At 33.2% G+C, this 18,969-nt stretch overlaps 2 protein-coding genes across 3 annotated transcripts; both read left to right on the top strand.

Moving 5' to 3' along the window:
- Positions 1-1,908: 1,908 nt before the first annotated feature.
- Positions 1,909-12,048, top strand: LOC114321493 (vesicle-fusing ATPase-like). 2 transcript variants are annotated; one of them, XM_082905840.1, is made up of 4 exons: positions 1,921-4,142; positions 4,388-4,470; positions 4,678-4,811; positions 11,496-12,048. In XM_082905840.1, exons 1-4 carry the CDS (start codon positions 4,134-4,136, stop codon positions 11,504-11,506), a joined length of 237 nt encoding a protein of 78 aa, XP_082761966.1. In that variant the 5' UTR covers positions 1,921-4,133; the 3' UTR covers positions 11,507-12,048. The 2 variants fall into 2 exon arrangements, with proteins under 2 accessions (XP_028124452.2, XP_082761966.1); XM_028268651.2 differs by lacking the exon at positions 11,496-12,048 and having other exon boundaries at positions 1,909-4,142; positions 4,678-11,487.
- A 3,958-nt stretch (positions 12,049-16,006) lies between these two features.
- On the top strand, positions 16,007-18,463 carry LOC145806918 (uncharacterized). The gene is made up of 3 exons (XM_082904772.1): positions 16,007-17,162; positions 17,259-17,834; positions 17,940-18,463. Exons 1-3 carry the CDS (start codon positions 16,007-16,009, stop codon positions 18,461-18,463), a joined length of 2,256 nt encoding a protein of 751 aa, XP_082760898.1.
- Positions 18,464-18,969: the final 506 nt, after the last annotated feature.

Below are 18,969 nucleotides of genomic sequence, written 5' to 3' on the forward strand. Positions count from 1 at the left end.
CTCGAGCGTTCTGAAAATTTTGAACAAGTACTGGTTATGTGATTTTCACGCTTGACGAATGCTCGATGGTCGCTTGAACGTGAGACTCATTCCTCCGCTCGAGCGCAACTCTTGCCGCTCGAGCAGTCTGCAAAAACATGTAACTTTTGGGAGCATGCAATTCACGCTCGAGCAAACTTCTGGTCGCTCGAGCGGAGATGCAAAAACAAAGGTGGCCGCTCGAGCGCGGAATCTCACACTCGAGCGGAGAACAAAATTCTGGAATTTCCAGATTGCTTGTCTTTGCTCAAAACTCGAATTCCACTTCTCAAAACTCATATTCTTGGGCCAAAATTCTGGAAAACATGTAGGAACTTGTAAAATGTTATGATTTGAAGATCATTTCATGAAATCAAGGCCCAAAAGTATGTCAAACATGCAAAAATTCAACTTGAAATGTAAGAACATGATATGAACTTGTCATGCATATATTCACTTGAGTTCTTAGCTTCCAAAACATGATCAAATGAGGTCCAATGGTGAGAAATGTTATAAACTCTTCAAACCATGCTAGAATTACAACATGCATTTGAGAGAAGCTTTGAAAACAATTTTAAAATGCTAGAAAACATGCATGCATGTATGGAATGACTTAGCTTTCTCCAATTCTAGCTCAATTCCCACATGAATTCACCTATTTTACTTGTATTCATGTGCTAAATGACTCAATTCCAAGGTTGCAAGGTTGAACTCTTACCTAGGCTACCCAATTGAGCTTCAATTAGTCAAAATCTTGAGTAAATTTTCAAATCTCCTAGCAAATTCCTTGTTGAAGACTTCTCCCTAGTCTCTCTCTCTCTACACGTTGTGTGTGTGTGTAAGAGAGCTCAAAATATGTTAGAATGAAGAAAAGAGTGAGTGAGAGCACATAAGAAGCTTTATACAAGCTTACCAAATGATAGTTAATTAAGGCTAATTAAGTGGCATTAAATTAATCCAATTTAATCGTTTCGAATCGAATTTCAATTAAGCCTACTATAAAATTTCAAAAATTCCAATTAATACAAAAATCAAGTCAATTTCTGAATTGGATGCCGATAAGGCCTTCAATTTGCAAAATTAAAACAGAAACATGAACAAATTTTCCTATGTTAAACATATATAAACACAAATAATGCAACACGCATGTAATTAATTCAAAATTTGATCTTAATAACTTATTAGACATATGAAATCATGGATTAATGTTAATCACGGGTCGGGATTGTTACACCTCACCCCCTCTCACCACCGACGCTCGCCACCGTCGCACATCGCCACTTGCAAATCACCAGCGCCACTTAATCACAGGTATTTTTCTCCCGCTCTGTCGCCCTCGGTCTCTTTCTCTTTGTTGTTCTCAGTCTTGATCCCTTTTTGTCGATCTCGCTCATTCTCTTTCTCTCTCTCTCTCTCTGTCCATCTCGGTTTCTCTCTCTCTCTCTCTCTCCCTTCCTCTATTTTCCCATTTCTCACTCGTAGCTCTAGGGTTTTATATGATTTTTGTTATTTGATTTTGTGTTGATTTCTTAACTCAAAATCCAGATTTTTGTATTCATTTTGTGTTGATTTCCTACACTTGCTATAGGGTTTGTGTTAATTTGTAGACAGAAACCCCAAATTCAAGCTCATGAGCTTAATTTGATTTTAGAAATATATTAGCTTAATGTGTGAGTTGTAAGAGATTTGGATTTTGTTTGTACTGGGATGCTCATTGTACTATTGAAATGTTGATGATGTACATCTTTTTATTGTAATTCTCTTGTAAATTAGTGAGTAATGTTTGGTTGTTTTGTAGGCACTGTTATTGTTGAGTCAAACTGCTGGTTGATCTTTTATTTGTTTATAGTTCCCTTTTTTATTTTTTTTAAAAAAATAAATAAATATTCTGAACTTTTGTATAAACAATTTTTTGTTTTTATTTTGTTGGTTTTTAAAGTTTTGTTTTTCGGGTCTTCAAGTTATGGTTTCTTGGATGAAACTGTAAACTGGATGCACCTCTCTCTGTTTGGAAAGTTACATTTTTTTTTTTGGCACCAAAAATTGTTTGCTGCTTTATTAAATTTTTGAACTTGGATCCCAATTTGTTTAGATGTTGAGGAAAGACAATAAATAGAGTTGCAATGTAACATGTTTGGGTGGCTGCTGAGGAGGAAATTGTAAATTTTTACCAAATTCAAACTTCTTATAAATGTGGCATGGAAACTTGTGTGGTTGGTTGACAAGTGGTGTCAAATTTGAAATCTTTAAGTAATGTGCTGTAAATGTGAGCCAAAAGCCCCTCACCAGTGCCAAATATGTAGCCAAAATGGCTTTGCCAAGTTTGCCACATCAGCAAAGGCAATAATCAATACTAGGTGCTTTTTGAGAAATTGATCCAATGGTAAAAATTGATATAAGATTGTGCAGATAGCATGGGATGAGAATCAATGGAGTGATATAGATAAAAAAATGTTTTTTTTGGGAGCACTATAGCAAGCAAAAAAAATGGATTTGAGTTTTTACCATTGGAGGCTTCTCAGTTATAACTGATATTATGGGGATGTCATTTAGTTGTCTCAAGAAACTTGTACTATTATTTTTTTGCTGTTTGTCCTTGAAAAAAACAACATTTGTTGAATTATCTGAACTAGCCTATTTTAGTACTGAGGTGTTGAATTCTTGATTCAATTCTTCATTCTTTCAGTATTCCAAATATACTGTTGTGACTTATTATTTTAATATTTAATACCATATGAATTGGTGTCTGGCTGTGCTGGTTACTGAAGTATTTAACCTTTGTTTTGTGTAATAAACACTCTGGCATTACGTTTATTAAATGATAGTATTATTTTATATGTCACTCTGATTACTGATATATATATATATATTTTTTCTTTTAATGTACATGCAGTTGGGGCCTTGTCAATTAAAATTGGTAAATGCTGGTTCTGTGCTCTTATTGGAACTGTCACCTACAATACTTGATCAGTTTGTTGGAACTTCATTGATGTTCATATTTTTCAATGGAAAAAAAGGGGATCGATTTCTTGTTAATTTATATTACTATCTATGTTTTGATTCAGACACCTATACAGAAAAGCTTTTATCCATCTCTCTCTCTCTCTCTCTATATATATATATATGGATGTAGGACTTTAATTCTGCGTTCCTTGTGTTGTGGGAATTGTATGCAATTGCCAATACTTTAAGTTGATTGTTTCCACCTTGCGGATTAATTAATTAATTAATTTTTTTTTTAATAATCGGCAAAAATCACTTATCAGATAAGTACCTATGGAAGTTAGTCTCCCCACCCCCTTGCCCCCTTAATTCAACTCTCACTACGGAGATTTGAATTGATGACCTCCCTTTAGGGACTAAACGCTTAGAAAAGTCAATGGTGGCATTTAATATGATGACTCTCCCTTTACGGATTTAATAAGTTGTTAATGTGATGGAAAAAATGACTCTCTCTTAATCTAATGAATATTTAATAAAATGATTTAGAGATGAATTTTTAATACTTTTTTTTTATTTTATAAAATTTAAATTTAATAAAAAAATAAAAGAAAACATGAAGACAGGAAATGTTGTAGATAGAAGCTCTCATGTTCCTTAAGTGAATTCTAGCATGTTGTCCTGATGGGCCCTAACACAAAGCAAAATAATTGTTCAACCCGTTTGGGTCACCCAAAGCGCTTGTCTTTCGGATCGAAAGGTATTGTTAATTTTTACCAGCTCACTACGTGTCTTATTTTGATAATTTGAATTATAATTTTTGTAGTGTTCTAAATTTTCAACAGAAAACTATTAACTGTTTGTAGTGCAAATTAGTTTGATTTGAAAGATTAGTTAGGCAAGGATGGTGAGAAAGTGAAGGATTATACTAACTGATAGACATAATTGAAATGCTATAATAGGTTATTGTTGTTGCTACACAATCATATTAGAATCTATGCAATTGGCTTTGGCACTTAGAGATTGATTTGTATTTAAATTGTTTGTTATGACATGCTACCCGTCTGCCATTTACTTTTTTATTCGTTTAATTGTGACATGCTAAATCTTGTTGTCAAGATTTCATAGTAGCAGAGGACCTGTAGTTCGAACACTCCGAAGGACTTCATTCTGACATGGAAAAGGTAAGCACATGTTTTCTATGAAATATTCATTTTCCTCGAATTGATGACGAATAGGGACAATTACTTTATCAATTATGAAATGGTTGAACAGAGCACCTAAATGGTTGGGTTTGACATAGATTCATTTAATTTAATTGAAAAATGCCTTGAACTTAGGTTTCTTTTAGTTATATGAAAATTACTGTGGTAAAGCTACACCAGGCTAACAAATTTCAGTAACTGATTGAAAATTACTTGCTGTTTAGATAGATGGTGTTGAGTCACTGAACAATGTTTTGCTGATTGGAATGATCAACATGAAGGATTTGCTTGATGAAGCACTTTTGAGGTGACTTCTATAGTGCATTCCTCTTCTCTGTTGTGCTAAATAAGATTATTTCATTATGGTTAGCTAGTATAAAATTGCTGAATGTTTGACATTTTAGTAAAACTTATTTTATATGGACAAGTTCCTAAATAAAGATTTCTTACTAACTTAGATTTTGTTTCTTCTCTTTCCTCTTATTGAATTAGATTTTGACTATTTTCTTTTCAGGCTTGGACATTTGGAAGTCCAAGTGGAGATAAGCCTTTCTGATGAGCATGGTTGCTTACAAATTCTTCAGATTCATACAAATAAGATGAAAGAAAATTCTTTTCTTGCTTCGGATGTGAACTTGCAGGAGCATGGTGAGTTCTGTATTTTGTTAGTTATTGTTATTGCCATGATAGATCATCCAATGATTGGTTCTGCATTTTGTTAGTTATTGTTGTTGCCATGATAGATCATCCAATGATTGTTATCCTTTTCCACTTTAATTGTCTTTTCTCAAACTGGAATGATACTATATCCAAGCATTGTTAGTTAAGATTTTATGAGCATCTGTTCTAAGATTTTTTGTGGTTGGAAGTGTATAGTGAATACAATTATTTATTGGAGAAGCAAAGTAAAGAAAAATTAAGGGAAAAATATTCAAAAACCAATATTAACTCATTTTAAGCCTTGTTATATTATATTAATTTTTTGAATATACACAAGTGTGTTATATAATATTTAATATTTTATACAAGTATCAAACTTTGAATGGTGTTTCTGAGGCCATGTTGCAAATGAGATATCAAGTATTCTTTCTTTGATGAACCATTTATAGGTGTCTCAACATGCATTTTTACATATTTCCTTTTGTGATTGAACTTTATTTTTGTTATTATTTTTCTCACATGTTCTAATATCCTGAATGAAATGACACTGACAGACATTAATAAGTAGGGATAGTTTTATATCCAATCTAATGATTCAAGTGTCTTTTGCAAACAATTAATGAGAATGTTGTTAAAAAGAATACTTTCTATTCACATTGGGCTTTGATATTGGTTTAGTCACAGAATTTGGATAGATGTTGCATACAAATAGAGGACTGTTACATTAGCTTTATGCTAGTAATGACAGATTTGCTAATGATCATTCTGCATTTAACAATGTTCCTTATAACAAAAGACTTTAGAAAGACTGATAATTGGTTCATCATGGAAGGTTGCTTCTTTGAAATGTTATTTGTCACTTGTTGCCAAATTCATTCATGAAGTTGGACACTTTTGCATTTCTGTTAGTGTTGTAGAACAGGAATGGTCATTATACCGCTGTTTGTAATTGCTAAAAAAGAAGAAGGAATAAATAAGAAAAAAGAAACTAGAGTAAGTGATTAGCACGTGTAGGTTGGGAGTGGTCATTAAACCGCTGCTTGTGACAACAAATAGGACCTGTTGCAAACCAGCCCCCGACCACTAAATGCATGTCACGGAAAGCTTCCTCGTGACAAATAGGACCTGTTGAAATAGACTGAATGTAATTAGCACGTATAAGTTGGGAGTTGGAGCCGAAAATGCCTTAAACTTAGTCGAAAAATGGCGTTTGGAGAGAGAAAAATGAAAACCAGCCCTTGACCACTAAATGCATGTCACGGAAAGATTTCGCGTAACAAATAGGACCTGTTGCAATAGACAGAATGTAATTAGCACGCGTAGGTTGGGAGTTAGAGCCGAAAGCACCTTAAACTTAGTCCAAAAAGAGCGTTTGGAGGGCAAAAAATGTAAACCAGCCCCCGACCACTAAATGCATGTCATGGAAAGCTTCCTCATGACAAATAGGACCTTTTTCAACAGACCGAATGTAATTAGCATGCGTAGGTTGGGAGTTAGAGCCGAAAATGCCTTAAACTTAGTCGAAAAAGGGCGTTTGGAGGGTGAAAAATGCAAACCAGCCCCCGACCACTAAATGCATGTCACAAAAAGCTTCCTCGTGAAAAATGGGACCTGTTGCAATAGACGGAATGTAATTAGCACATGTAGATTGAGAGTTAGAGCTGAAAATGCCTTAAACTTAGTTGAAAAAGAGCGTTCAAGGGGCGAAAAATGCAAACTAGCCCCTGACCACTAAATGCATGTCACGAAAAGCTTCCTTGTGACAAATAAGACCTATTTCAATAGATAGAATGTAATTAGCATGCGTAAGTTGAGAGTTAGAGCCGAAAATGCCTTAAATTTGGTCAAAAAAGGGCGTCTGGAGGTCGAAAAATGCAAGCCAGCCCCTGACCACTAAATACATGTCACGAAAAGCTTCCTTGTGACAAATAGGACCTATTGCAATAGACAAAATGTAATTAGCATGCGTAGGTTGGGAGTTAGAGCCGAAAATGCCAAAAACTTAGTCGAAAAAAGCGTTTAGGGGGCGAAAAATGCAAACCAACCCCTGACCACTAAATGTATTGCACGACCAGTGTGACGCCCCGATTCTACACTATTGGTTGCAGACAAAGAAGAGTCACTAATGAGTCCTATGGTCAATAGCCAAGTAAGATCCCAGATCGCCGGAGGAGTCAAAATAGCCTCCCTTCTAAGTCCAGCTTTCTTAGGTAGCGCACTACCCTTTTGACAGATCTTAAAAGGTATTGACACAAGGTCTCATAAGCAACGATAAGGTTAATACATATATAGAACATAATAGCCACAAATATATTTTATTACAAAGTTTGTTCCATTACATGACATCCCCAAAAGAAAACTTAAATCCTCATATGAGTCTTTACAAAACATCCAAAAAGAACTTCTAATTTTTCTAGGATAACCAAAAGTCTTCAAAAGTTTCCGGCTCGTCGTTTTCCACTGTGAGTTCCGCTTCGTCACCTGGCATGATACGCCGTGAGCTTTGAATGCCCAGTAAACACACACACACACCCTACCCCTTTTTCCCAGTCCAATACACAGTCACAACTATAACATCAAGTAATAAAGCATGATACTCCAATAAACAAATAAATACATTAAGAGTTGAGTCAAAAGTTAGTAACTAGAAATCCCCCAAAGAGATTTCGTCCTCCCGACCACAAGAATCGGACGCGGATTATTCGGCATGCCCCCTCTTTTGCTGCTTTGTTGCAGAACTAACCTCGGATGCCTACCAACGGTTAAATACCGCGTAGCGCCAACCGCAGGGCCTCAAAAGAGACGGTAAAAATAGGGCCTTGCCCGAATCCCTCCTTACACCAAACCACCTAGGGTCCGAATACAACCGCTCCGTTCAAGGGTCCCGAAAACCACTTGCGCAAGACTTAAACTTTCAAATAGGGAACGCATCCCAACAATCCATATATCACATATTCTCATCTTTTCATTACTCAAGTGCTCGAAAACCCAATACCCTCCCAATTAGGTTTCCCGTTGAATTAAGTGTTTTAAGTCAAGGTTAGTCCAACTAAACAATAAAATGAAATTCACATAAGCATGCTTCCTCAAGAAGATAAATAACATGACATACCCATACAACATTCTGCCAAGATATGATAATAGGCCATTAAACATTTTCATGAATACAAGGGTAATAAACATCCAAACATAACAAATTTCCAGATTTAACATCACATGAAGGTTAATATGGAAGAACTACTTAGGTTCATCCACCAGACTCGGTTTTCCTATGGTTCGTAGAGAATTTGATCTAGTTCCTAGAACATTTTTCGGAAATGGGATTGCTTTTCCCGATTTTAAGTTATTTAGAAAATAGTCCAGCATTGTTCCAAAATCTGTCCAGAATCTGCCCAGATCTGTCGACTGTTACGAAAACTTGAGTTTCTTGCAAACCGCTCAATGTTTTTCGATGAAACCAATTTTAGTTGAAAGATAACTCCTTAAGGAAGGTTTTGACATAAAATAGAGGTTCAGAATATTTTGGTACATTTTTCTGGAATTTTTGAAAGTTGACTGAAAAAAACAGGTTTTAAGGTGGAATGCCCAAAACGAGAAAATTTATAAAAGGGGGGTTCCACCATGGAAAAGTTTCATTTCTTTTGTGAGGAAAACATGCTAACTATCCCATGTTTAACTCAGAAAATTTGTTTGAAAGAGTACCCTTGAAAAGTTGAGAGATTTGTTCAAAAAGAAGATGGTTTGTACCAAAATGAGGAAAATACAAGAGAGATGGAAACAATACTCAAATCTTGGTATTTTTAACATGAGAACATGATAATAACAGATCTGAAACATCACTTAAAATCTTTAAAAAGAACATGCATTAGAAAAGAAAATGAAGAGAAGGTTGTGTTGGTGGCTTACCTACTAAGCTTTGCACAAGAAACTCTCTTCTTCTTCCCTCTCCTCCTCTAGACTTCTCTCTCTCTTGCTCTCCTCCCTCTCTCTAATAGAATATGTGTGTGGATGAGTGTGTTATGTGTGTTTGCAAGCTAGGGGGATGTATTGGTATTTATAGACAAACCTTTGAGGCAAAAAGTCTAAAAAGTCCCTTAGTTGGAAATGGATGGAAATGTTAGGATTTGTTTGGATTCTAAGGAAATGGAAGGGATTAGGGAGGCTTGGTCAATGATTTAGGCAACACTTAGTTAAAAGGGAACTAGTTTTGAAACTTGCACCCTAGGTCTAGGTCACTAGGTTTGGGTTTCCTAGAATATCATGATGATGTTTCTTGGAAATTAGCTTCTCACTTTCTTCTAAGAAGGCTAGCCATAGGGAAGGGTGAAGGGAAATTTCTTTATTATTTTATGTCCTAGGCACATTCCTCAAGGTGTATACATACCTATATACATATATATTGCAAGATTGATGGTATACCAAGGTACAAGGTACAAGTACTAGTTTTGGGTAAATTTAGAATTTAATTAAAGAAGTGAGGGCTTGGAATTAAACTCATGTATTGGAACCTTACTTATGTAGAATTAAATTAAATTAGGTTAGGGAACCTAATCTGGCTAGTGTAATTCCTGTTCCGATAAAAATTAAAAATGCTATCCGGCAAGATTCGAAATAGTTTAAGAAACTGAGGGGCTTTAAGGAAAATACATTTTTCCGGGGCTTCACATTAAATGTAATGAAATGAGGAGGATTAGAACCTTAATGATATATTTAATTATGATCTAGTTAGGTCTAGGACTAATGTAAATATCTTAGAAGTACACACAAAAATACAGCAAATCTTTATAGGTACCAAAATCATTATTGCTCCAAGATTTCAAGAGATTTTAAAGTACAATGATTATAGTCTAGGGGGGGTATGATGGCTAGCCATGTGATGGTGAATTGATGGACATGTTATATATATATATATATAGTACAAATCTTGGAAATTGCAAAATACATTATTAAAAAAAGATTTTTGGGTATAAGTGCATATATATATATGTATAAATATAATAGTACTTGTTTGGGGTCAATTTGTGATTTAATAAAATGTGCGGGCTTGGGTTCAATTAAAGTATCTATTTCAAAATAATTCAGTTTGTATTATCTTGCTTTGAATTTAAAGGTAAATAACCGAACGATGACTGTAAAAATTGAAAGTTAAGGTTTAGAGCGATTAATCTAAAATTTGAGAGTTAAGTAGTTAATATTAGAGTGTTAGAAGTGATTTCTAAGCTTCCAGGATCGATTAGGGTTTGTATGGATTCGACCGTGATGCATTTTCAGTCCTAGGGCTTAATTTGCGATTAATCGATGAACTAAGGGCTTTATTATAATAATTCAAAATTTAGGGACCTAATAAGGTTTACAAAAAAGTCAGGGGCCTCACAACCAGCATTCTCATGACACATAGGACCTATTGCAACAGACGAAATGTAATTAGCAAGCGTAGGTTGGGAGTTAGAACAGAAAACGCCTTAAACTTAGTCGAAAAATGGCGTTCGGAGGCCGAAAATGCAAAATAGCCCCCGACCACTAAATGCATGTCACAACCAGCTTCCTCGTGACAAATAGGACCTGTTGCAATAGACGGAATGTAATTAGCATGTGTAGGTTGGGAGTTGGAGCCGAAAATGCCTTAAACTTAGTCGAAAAAGGGCATTCGGAGGGTGAAAATGCAAAACAGCCCTTGAACCACTATATTCATGTCGCGACAAGATTCCTCGTGACAAATAGGACCTGTTTCAATAGACAAAATGTAATTAGCACGGGTAGGTTGGGAGTTAGAGCTGAAAACACCTTAAATTTAGTCGAAAAAGGCGATATGTGACGATTAAATTCTACAGCAAATGAAAAGGTTAACAGAGTAAGTGTTAACCTTGTCAGTATTGGAAGTTAAATTTTATGATGTAGTTTTGAACTTGGTATGGAATAGGCCACTCAAAATGAAATTACAAGTGTACTTTGCCCTTCATTATGTTACGAGACTCTACATTTCATGACAAAGCTTCAACTTGTTGGGGGTTAAAATAACCATAGGTTTATAGCATTTTCTTGTAATTTATGTTAGCATTTTCTATTCAGTTATGGGTTGATATTTGAGCAATAGTTCATTAGATTTATGCTTTGTTTTGCTATACACAATCCACATTACATCATCATAAGTACATATTCCCCAACAATTTTCTTTAATAGACTTTCACTATAAGTTCATGGTAAAATCTCTTTAATAGACTCAAGTCTTATTTCAACTTTCAGAAATGCAAATGCACCTTGTTCATTTGGGATAAAACAAAAATAAAATACATCAGTTATATGTTCTTAACGATACATATTCTACATGATATGGATGTTGATTATTCGTAATTACTATTTTTCGAATCTAATTAATGTACTCTTTCACTGTATGATTTAAATAAAGATAAGCATCATAGTAGAGAGTAATATTGATTGATTAACTTGTGTTCTTTTGTCAATGGGGAATTAAATTCAAACTTCAAATAAGTGCACATTCAAGATACATATATTTATAAAAAATAAAAATATGACTTCATACATATATATATGATTTTATGTCCAACAAGGCATTCATAGGTTAAACCTAACTTAATTGCATGTTAAAAACTTTTTTGTATGGCTGATTGAACTGAGATTTTCTAATGAGTGCAAATTTTTTGTTTTTTGTAGATGGCTTTTAGCGTAGACTTGTAGATAATCCATTTTTGTGTATGGAGGGCAATTTACACTTTTGTACATTCTTGCTAATTTTGTACAGAGGGCTTGATTTTTGTATGCTTCTCTGTTTTGTATGGAATTAATATTCCAGTTTGGACTATAGTTGGTTTATATGGAATTTGACATTTAAAGTTATTCCTTTTTGGATAGTTGGAAGTGAAATGGATGCAGCTTGTGGAATGATTGATAATATACGTATTGTTTTGTTTATATACATGCTACAGGTTGCACAGAATAAATACAGGTTGAACAGAATGCATACAGGTTATGGAGAAATTATAATTTTGAGAGAAAACATACAATCATGTTTTTGGCTTGATATGACACTAAGGAAATACATGTTTTAGCGACTAAATAGTTAGTAACTAAAAAAAAAAAAAAAATACAATGGAAAAAGCTTTTGGTGACTAAAAGTTTAGTAGCCAAATACCAATTAGATTTTAGGCGACTAAACTGTTTAGTAGCTAATGCACAACCAAAGATTTTTGGCGACTAAAAGTTTATTAGGGAAAAAGGTTAGACTTTAGGTGACTAAAAAATTAATAGCTAAAAACTAATCAAACTTTAGGCGTCCACAATATTTAGTAGCTAAAAAAGACAAGCTGGACAACAAAAACATTTTTTGGCGACTAAAATTTTAGTAGGGAAAAAGCTGAGACTTTAGGCGACTAAAATATTAGTAGCCAAAAATTAATCAGCCTTTATCCGACTACAATATTTAGTAGCTAAAATCATTTTTGGCAACTAAAAGTTTAGTAGCCCAAAACAATATGACTTTACGTGACTAATAACTTTAGTAGCTAAAGAAATTAGGATGAAAAAAAAAAACCTTTTGGCGACTAAAAATTTAGTTGCTGAAAATGTCATATTTAATTTTTTGTCAATGCGTTTTGGCGTCTAAAAAAAGTAGTCGGCAATTTACTATTTTTGGCGACTAAATTTGTTTTAGTCGCCAATTACCTTTCTCGACAAGTCTTCAGCGACTAAGAAGCCGACCAAAAATTTTAGTCGCTAAAAACCTTCGGTGACTAAAACTTGACTTTTGGTGACTAAAAATATAGTCGCCAAAAGTGCAATTTCTTGTAATGACACAAGAGTAGAGAGAGGAAGAATTCAATGAAGAAGAATTATCAACAATGGTTGTTCAATAATTTGAGCGAAAGAGAGAAGTTTGAGTAAGAAATAGAGAGAGCTGATGCACAACTAGGACAAATCAAGGGAAAGAAAATAGAGTAGAGAAAAAAAACGAAGAAAAGTTGGGGAAAAAAAATTAGGAGAAAATTTATTTAGTATAACAAAATAAAATCACGTCATAGATAATTTTTTTCAACATATTTTTCATTAAAATTTAGTTAAATTTTATATATATATATATATATATTTGTCTATAAGTATATATAGATATTTTTTAAAAAATATCGTTTGTATATTACTATTTCTATTATATTTAATGAAGATACTATGACTAAAAATAAATCTAAAATAGAGATGGGTGATCAATTACAATTGTCACTTAGAGATGACACTTCAAATTTAATTGAGAGAGTTCAGAGATAATGAGAGTTTGAGAGACAGATTTGTTGTGAGAAATAAAATGAGAGAGGGGTGGTATTTATAGGACTTGGGAGGGAGGAGTTAATTTATATATATAAAAATAAAAAAAAATAAAATTGGCTGTTGGTGGTATTAACGGTTATACAACTGTTTCAATATTTTTTTAAAATTTTTGATACTGTTGCACTAATAGGGAGACAGGGAGCCGTTGGGGTTGGATTGGGCCAGATGGGGAAAAAAATTTCAAGTCTAGCTCATGAGATGGGTCACACTCCATAACACACTAGAGTCGGGCCAGGCTCTAGAACACATAGCCCAGGGTCTTAGGTTGGGCTTAGGCTTAAGCCTGGTTGGGCCCACCTACGGCGCGACTGGACTTAGGGTGTGTCGCGAGCTCATGGGCCAAATTTACACTCCTATTTGTGGGTAGTGGTTATGAGATATGTGATTAGTGGTTATGATATATGTGATGTTGGTTATGAGGCAAATGGTGTTGGTTATGAAATGTGGTTATTACATAAGTGAGTAAATGTTATGAGATATATGATTAGTGATTATTAGATATGTGACTTTGATTATGAGCAGAGTGGTGTAGTTATAAGTCAAAGGGTGTTTCGTTATGAGATATATAATTAGTGGTTATGAGATATGTAATGTTGGTTATGATCAAAGTGGTGTGGTTATAAGATATGTGATTAGTAGTTATGATATATGTGGGTAATGGTTATGAGATATTTGATTAGTGATTATAAGATATGTGATTTTGGTTATGAGCAAAGTGGTGTCAAAGGGTGTTCGGTTGTGCTATATGTGTTAGTGGTTATGAGATATGAGATATTGGTTATGATCAAAATGGTGTGGTTATGAGCAAAAGGGTTATTAGTTATGAGATATGTGGTTAGTGATTATGAGATATGTGATGTTGGTTATGATTCAAACGAGTTGATTATGAGATGTGGTTATGATTCATGTGAGTAATAGTTATGAGATAAGTGATCAATAGTTATGAGATATGTGATATTGGTTATAATCAAAGTGGTGTGGTTATGAACAAAAGGGTATTAGTTATGAGATATGTGATGCTAGTTATGAAAAAAAAGGTGTTAGTTATGAGATATGTGACTAATGGTTATGAGATATGTGATGTTGGTTATGACTCAAAGAGGTTGGTTATGAAATGTGGTTATGAGATATGTGATTATGGTTATGAAATATGTGATATTAATTATGAACAAAATGGTGTTTGTTATGAAATGTGGTTATGAAATATGTGATATTAGTTATGACCAAAATAGTGTTGGTTATGAGATGTGGTTATGACTAAGTTATGATTAATTTGATTATAGTTATGAAGAAACATGATTTCTGCTCATAACTATAAAAAGTGACCTGTTTAGTAAGTTACTTTTAATGATGTAGCTCAATTTTAGTTATTGATTTTGCTATGTATCGTACATTTTTTTAATAAAATATACTATAGAATTTCTCCACAATCAAAGTATAAATTTTCATTTTTTAATTAATGCTCAGTGTCAAAGACTATGTTTTTACCCAATGTCAGATACAAATGGTCACTATTATATTCCCTAAACACATTGTAATGATTTCCCTGTGCATACAATGCAATGAGTATATAAGTAGGAATATGTATTTGTGTTGGTTTTCATGATAGTGAACTGAAAGAGGAGAGGAGCCATGGTTTTTGGATTATATATGTATATATTGATGGAGATTTCCTAAAAGCTTCAAAACTTTAATTATTTTTATTTATTATTATATTTTATTATTTATTTATTTATTTCATTTTATAGTCTTATTTATTTGAATTTTAAATTTGTTTTTGGTTTTAAATCAAAAGGTGTGTCTGTTCCAAACAGATACCAAAGAGCCTATTTAAATAGGACTCTTACTTAGGAAAGAAGAACGTACTCTGTTTTCTCTCTCTCCTTCTTCTCTTTACAGTATTTTATATTTCATATTTCTGGGCAATTGATACATTCTTGGCAAATTCTTCTGGTGCAACTGTGCATTGTATCAGATCCTGTAAAGTTTTTGGGTTGTATCTTGGAGTCGTTTGTGATCGTTAAAACCTGCACGGAGGGAGCGCATAACGACTTTAGGACAGCGTCTTTGACGTGCCACTCACAATCACACAGGCTTTTTTCTGAACCCTTTCATCTTTTACTTATTCTGTTATATATATATATATATATATAGTTTTGTTGAATTGTAAAACCTAGTTTTTCAGAATCTGTTTTGCATTTAATTCTATTCTATAAAATTGACTTAAGATAAATATTATTCAATTCCCACAACAATCTAAAGTCGTTATATTTTGTTTTTAAAAAAAAATTATTACGTTCTGTATATAGTCAATTCTTACCAGTCTGTACAAAACCCTATTTTCATTGACTTGCATAGTTTAGTTCTTTTGTTAATCTTACTGGGCATGAACATTGTTGTTTTGATTAACTTTTATTATTTAATCCTAAAGTCCCATTAACATACCATTAATATTAATTCTTTAATTTGCTGACTCGTTTTTTTTTTCACCAAAACCTCATATTTTTCCGAAAGCAATCCATGTAAACTATTGTATGAAAAACTGTTTGTTTGTTGCATGAAATTCTGTGTAAAGCTATTTGCTTCTTTCATGTTTTTATGATTTAAGATCTATTAAAATAAGAGGAAAATAATAATAAAATATTTATATTACAAGTTTAATTTGTATCAAGATTTTGTCTTTATCATCTTTTATAAATATATATTCTTGAGTTGTTGGATGTTAATTGTCAATTACAAATTTAAATAACATTTGTGATTGTTTTGATTGTTATTCATTTATTCATTGTTGTCTCTTACAGATTTTATAATTGTCTACTCTCTTGTACCTTAACTAATTTATTTTTATGGCTAATTTAGAAGAAACAGTTAGTGTGAAGCCTGAAAAATTTAATGGTAGCAATTTTGAAAGATGGCAAAAACAAACAAGATATTGGTTGACCGTGTTGGGTCTTATGTCTGCCATGGAAGATCAGGATTTTGTTGGATCTTGGTTGTCACCCGAACAAATCAAATTTCATTGTTATAACAGAATCCTTAGTGTATTATCTGACCATTTATATGATGTATATCAGTCAACCACCTCGACTGCAAAAGAACTATGGAAAACCTTAGAGGCCGAATATGGAACTGTAGATGCTGGTATTGATAGATTCATTGTCTCTAATTTTAATGGTTATAAAATGAAAGATGACATACTTGTAGGAGACCAAATTCATGAGTTTCAAGAACTACTTAGAAAAGTAGAAAAGAAAGGGACAACTTTTAGTGAGGAGTTTAAAGTGTCTTGTCTTATCGATAAATTACCTCCATCTTGGAATGACTTTGCTAAGCATCTTAGGCACAAACAAGGAGATCTGTCATTAACTCAATTAATCAATACACTTAGGGTGGAAGAGAAACATAGATCAAATCTAGAAACTGGAAAAGAGAAAACGCCTAAGGTAAATGTGGTGGAGAATGAGAATAAGAATAGTTCCAACAAAAGGAATAACTTTCGACCAAAAGGTAAAATTTTCAAGAACAACCTTAAGTTTAAATTTAGAGGTCAAAATGGCAAACACCATAATAACACCTACCAAGCCAATGCTAATAATTTTAAGGGGCAAGGGAGTGGCAAAAGGTTGTGCTATGTATGTGGAAGAACCAATCATTATGCGAAGGATTGTTTTTTTAAGAAGACTGATGAGTATAAACCAAGGTTCAACAATAAGCAAAGAAATCAAGGTCATAATGCTCAAGTGAATATGATTTTGGAGAAAGAAGAAATTGCCGGACCATCTTTTAGGTATAATCCTGAAAGTAATTCTACTTTTGAATATCAAGATTGGTGGTTAGATTCTGGGGCTAATATACATGTGTGTTTTGATTGTGGTTATTTTAAAACTTTTCAGAAATCAAGTGGAGGAAGTGTAACTTTGGGAAATGGATCAATTGCACCGATACTTGGCATTGGAGATATAGATTTGAAGATGACTTCTAGAAAAATCTTAACTTTGAGAGGTGTTTTTGAACATCTAAATATATAACCTAGAAGAAGTAAGAGAACTAGAATAGAGAAAATCTTTGGAGATGATTTTTATACTTTTTTAACTGAAGGAGAACCAAATACTTTTATAGAAGCTATGTCATCTTTAGATGCACCATTTTGGAAGGAAGCCATTAATAGTGAGTTTGAATCTATTCTTCAAAATAATACGTGGGAGTTGACTAATCTATCTCCTGGGAGTAAAGCTATCGGTTGCAAATGGATATTTAGGAAGAAATTAAAACCTGATGGAAGTATAGATAAATATAAGGCAAGATTAGTAGCCAAGGGATTTTCACAAAAGAAAGGAATAGATTATTTCGATACATATTCACCTGTTTCTAGGATCACAACCATTAGAATCTTAATTGCTCTAGCATCCATTTATAATTTAGAAATTCATCAAATGGACATTAAAACTGCTTTTTTGAATGGAGATTTAGATGAAGAAATTTATATGGAGCAACCTGAAGGTTTTGTGGTAAAAGGACAAGAACATAAAGTTTGCAAGTTGGTTAAATCTTTGTATGGACTTAAGCAAGCTCCTAAACAGTGGCATGAAAAGTTTGATAAGATAATTCTAGAATCTGGCTTTAAGATTAATGAACATGATAGATGTGTATACTATAAAGAAGATACTGGAGAATGTATTATTTTGTGTTTATATGTTGATGATATCTTATTATTCGGAACAAATTTAGAGAGAATTAAAAATGTGAAATCTTATTTATCTTCAAAATTTGATATGAAAGATTTAGGAGAAGCTTATATAATTTTGGGTATGAAATTAGAGAAAACAACCAAAGGTATTACATTGAATCAATCTAGAATCCTAGAGAAAATGTTAAAACAGTTTGATTATTATAATCTCAAACCTGTTTCAACTCCTTTTGATCCTAGCATGAATTTGAAGAAAAATAATGGTGTACCTGTATCTCAACTTAGATATTCTCAAATTATTGGATCACTTCTCTATATTGCTAATAAGATTAGACCTGATATTGCCTATGCTGTTGGGAGATTAAGTAGACATACTCATAATCCTAGTAAAGGTCATTGGATTGCTGTGGAAAGAGCTTTTAAATATTTAAGAGGAACTCTAGATTATTCACTTTGCTTTAGTGGTTTTCCTAATGTGGTAGAAGGTTATAGTGATGCTAATTGGATAACAGATAACTTGGATATTAAGTCTACTACTGGGTATATATTTATGTTAGGTGGAGCAACAATATCACGGGGTTCTAAAAACAAACCGTTATCTCTAGAAGTACAATAGAATCAGAACTTATAGCCTTAGACACTACGTGTATTGAAGCTGAGTGGATTAAAAATTTACTCTTTGATATTTCACTTGTGAAAAATCCTATACTTGCTATTTCTATACATTGTGACAATAGAGCTGTAATAGAACTTGTGAGACAAGCACATACTAATAAAAAGATGAATAGGCATATGCAAGTGAGGTATAAATCTAAAAAAAGTATGGTGAATAAAAATGTTGTATCTTTGAATTTTGTAAAATCTGAAAAGAATATTGCTGATCAGTTAACAAAAGGTTTATCTAAGAGTGTAGTCTTAGATTTATCAAGGGGGATGGGTCTCAGCCCATAAGGAGTCAACTAAGGAAGTAACCCAACTTCTATGATTGGAGATCCCATGAAGGAAGTTCAATGGGTAGGAATAATCCGTATAGTGTGACTCGTATTCCAGCACTTTAAAGGAGACTTTATTAAACTTATTATTTATATTCTCCTGCTCATTCCTAAGATATTAGTGCTGATG

Source organism: Camellia sinensis, chromosome 14 (genome assembly GCF_055761805.1).
Source record: "Camellia sinensis isolate YWXY chromosome 14, ASM5576180v1, whole genome shotgun sequence".
NCBI lineage: Eukaryota > Viridiplantae > Streptophyta > Magnoliopsida > Ericales > Theaceae > Camellia > Camellia sinensis.

Coding starts and splice junctions, on each gene's coding strand:
- LOC114321493 (XM_028268651.2), top strand. Junction 4,471..4,677: donor CTTGATGAAGCACTTTTGAG/GTGACTTCTATA, acceptor TTTTCTTTTCAG/GCTTGGACATTTGGAAGTCC.
- LOC145806918 (XM_082904772.1), top strand. CDS start 16,007: ATGGCTAATTTAGAAGAAACAGTTAGTGTGAAGCCTGAAAAATTTAAT. Junction 17,163..17,258: donor AAAAATCTTAACTTTGAGAG/GTGTTTTTGAAC, acceptor TTTTAACTGAAG/GAGAACCAAATACTTTTATA. Junction 17,835..17,939: donor TAAAGAAGATACTGGAGAAT/GTATTATTTTGT, acceptor TTGATATGAAAG/ATTTAGGAGAAGCTTATATA.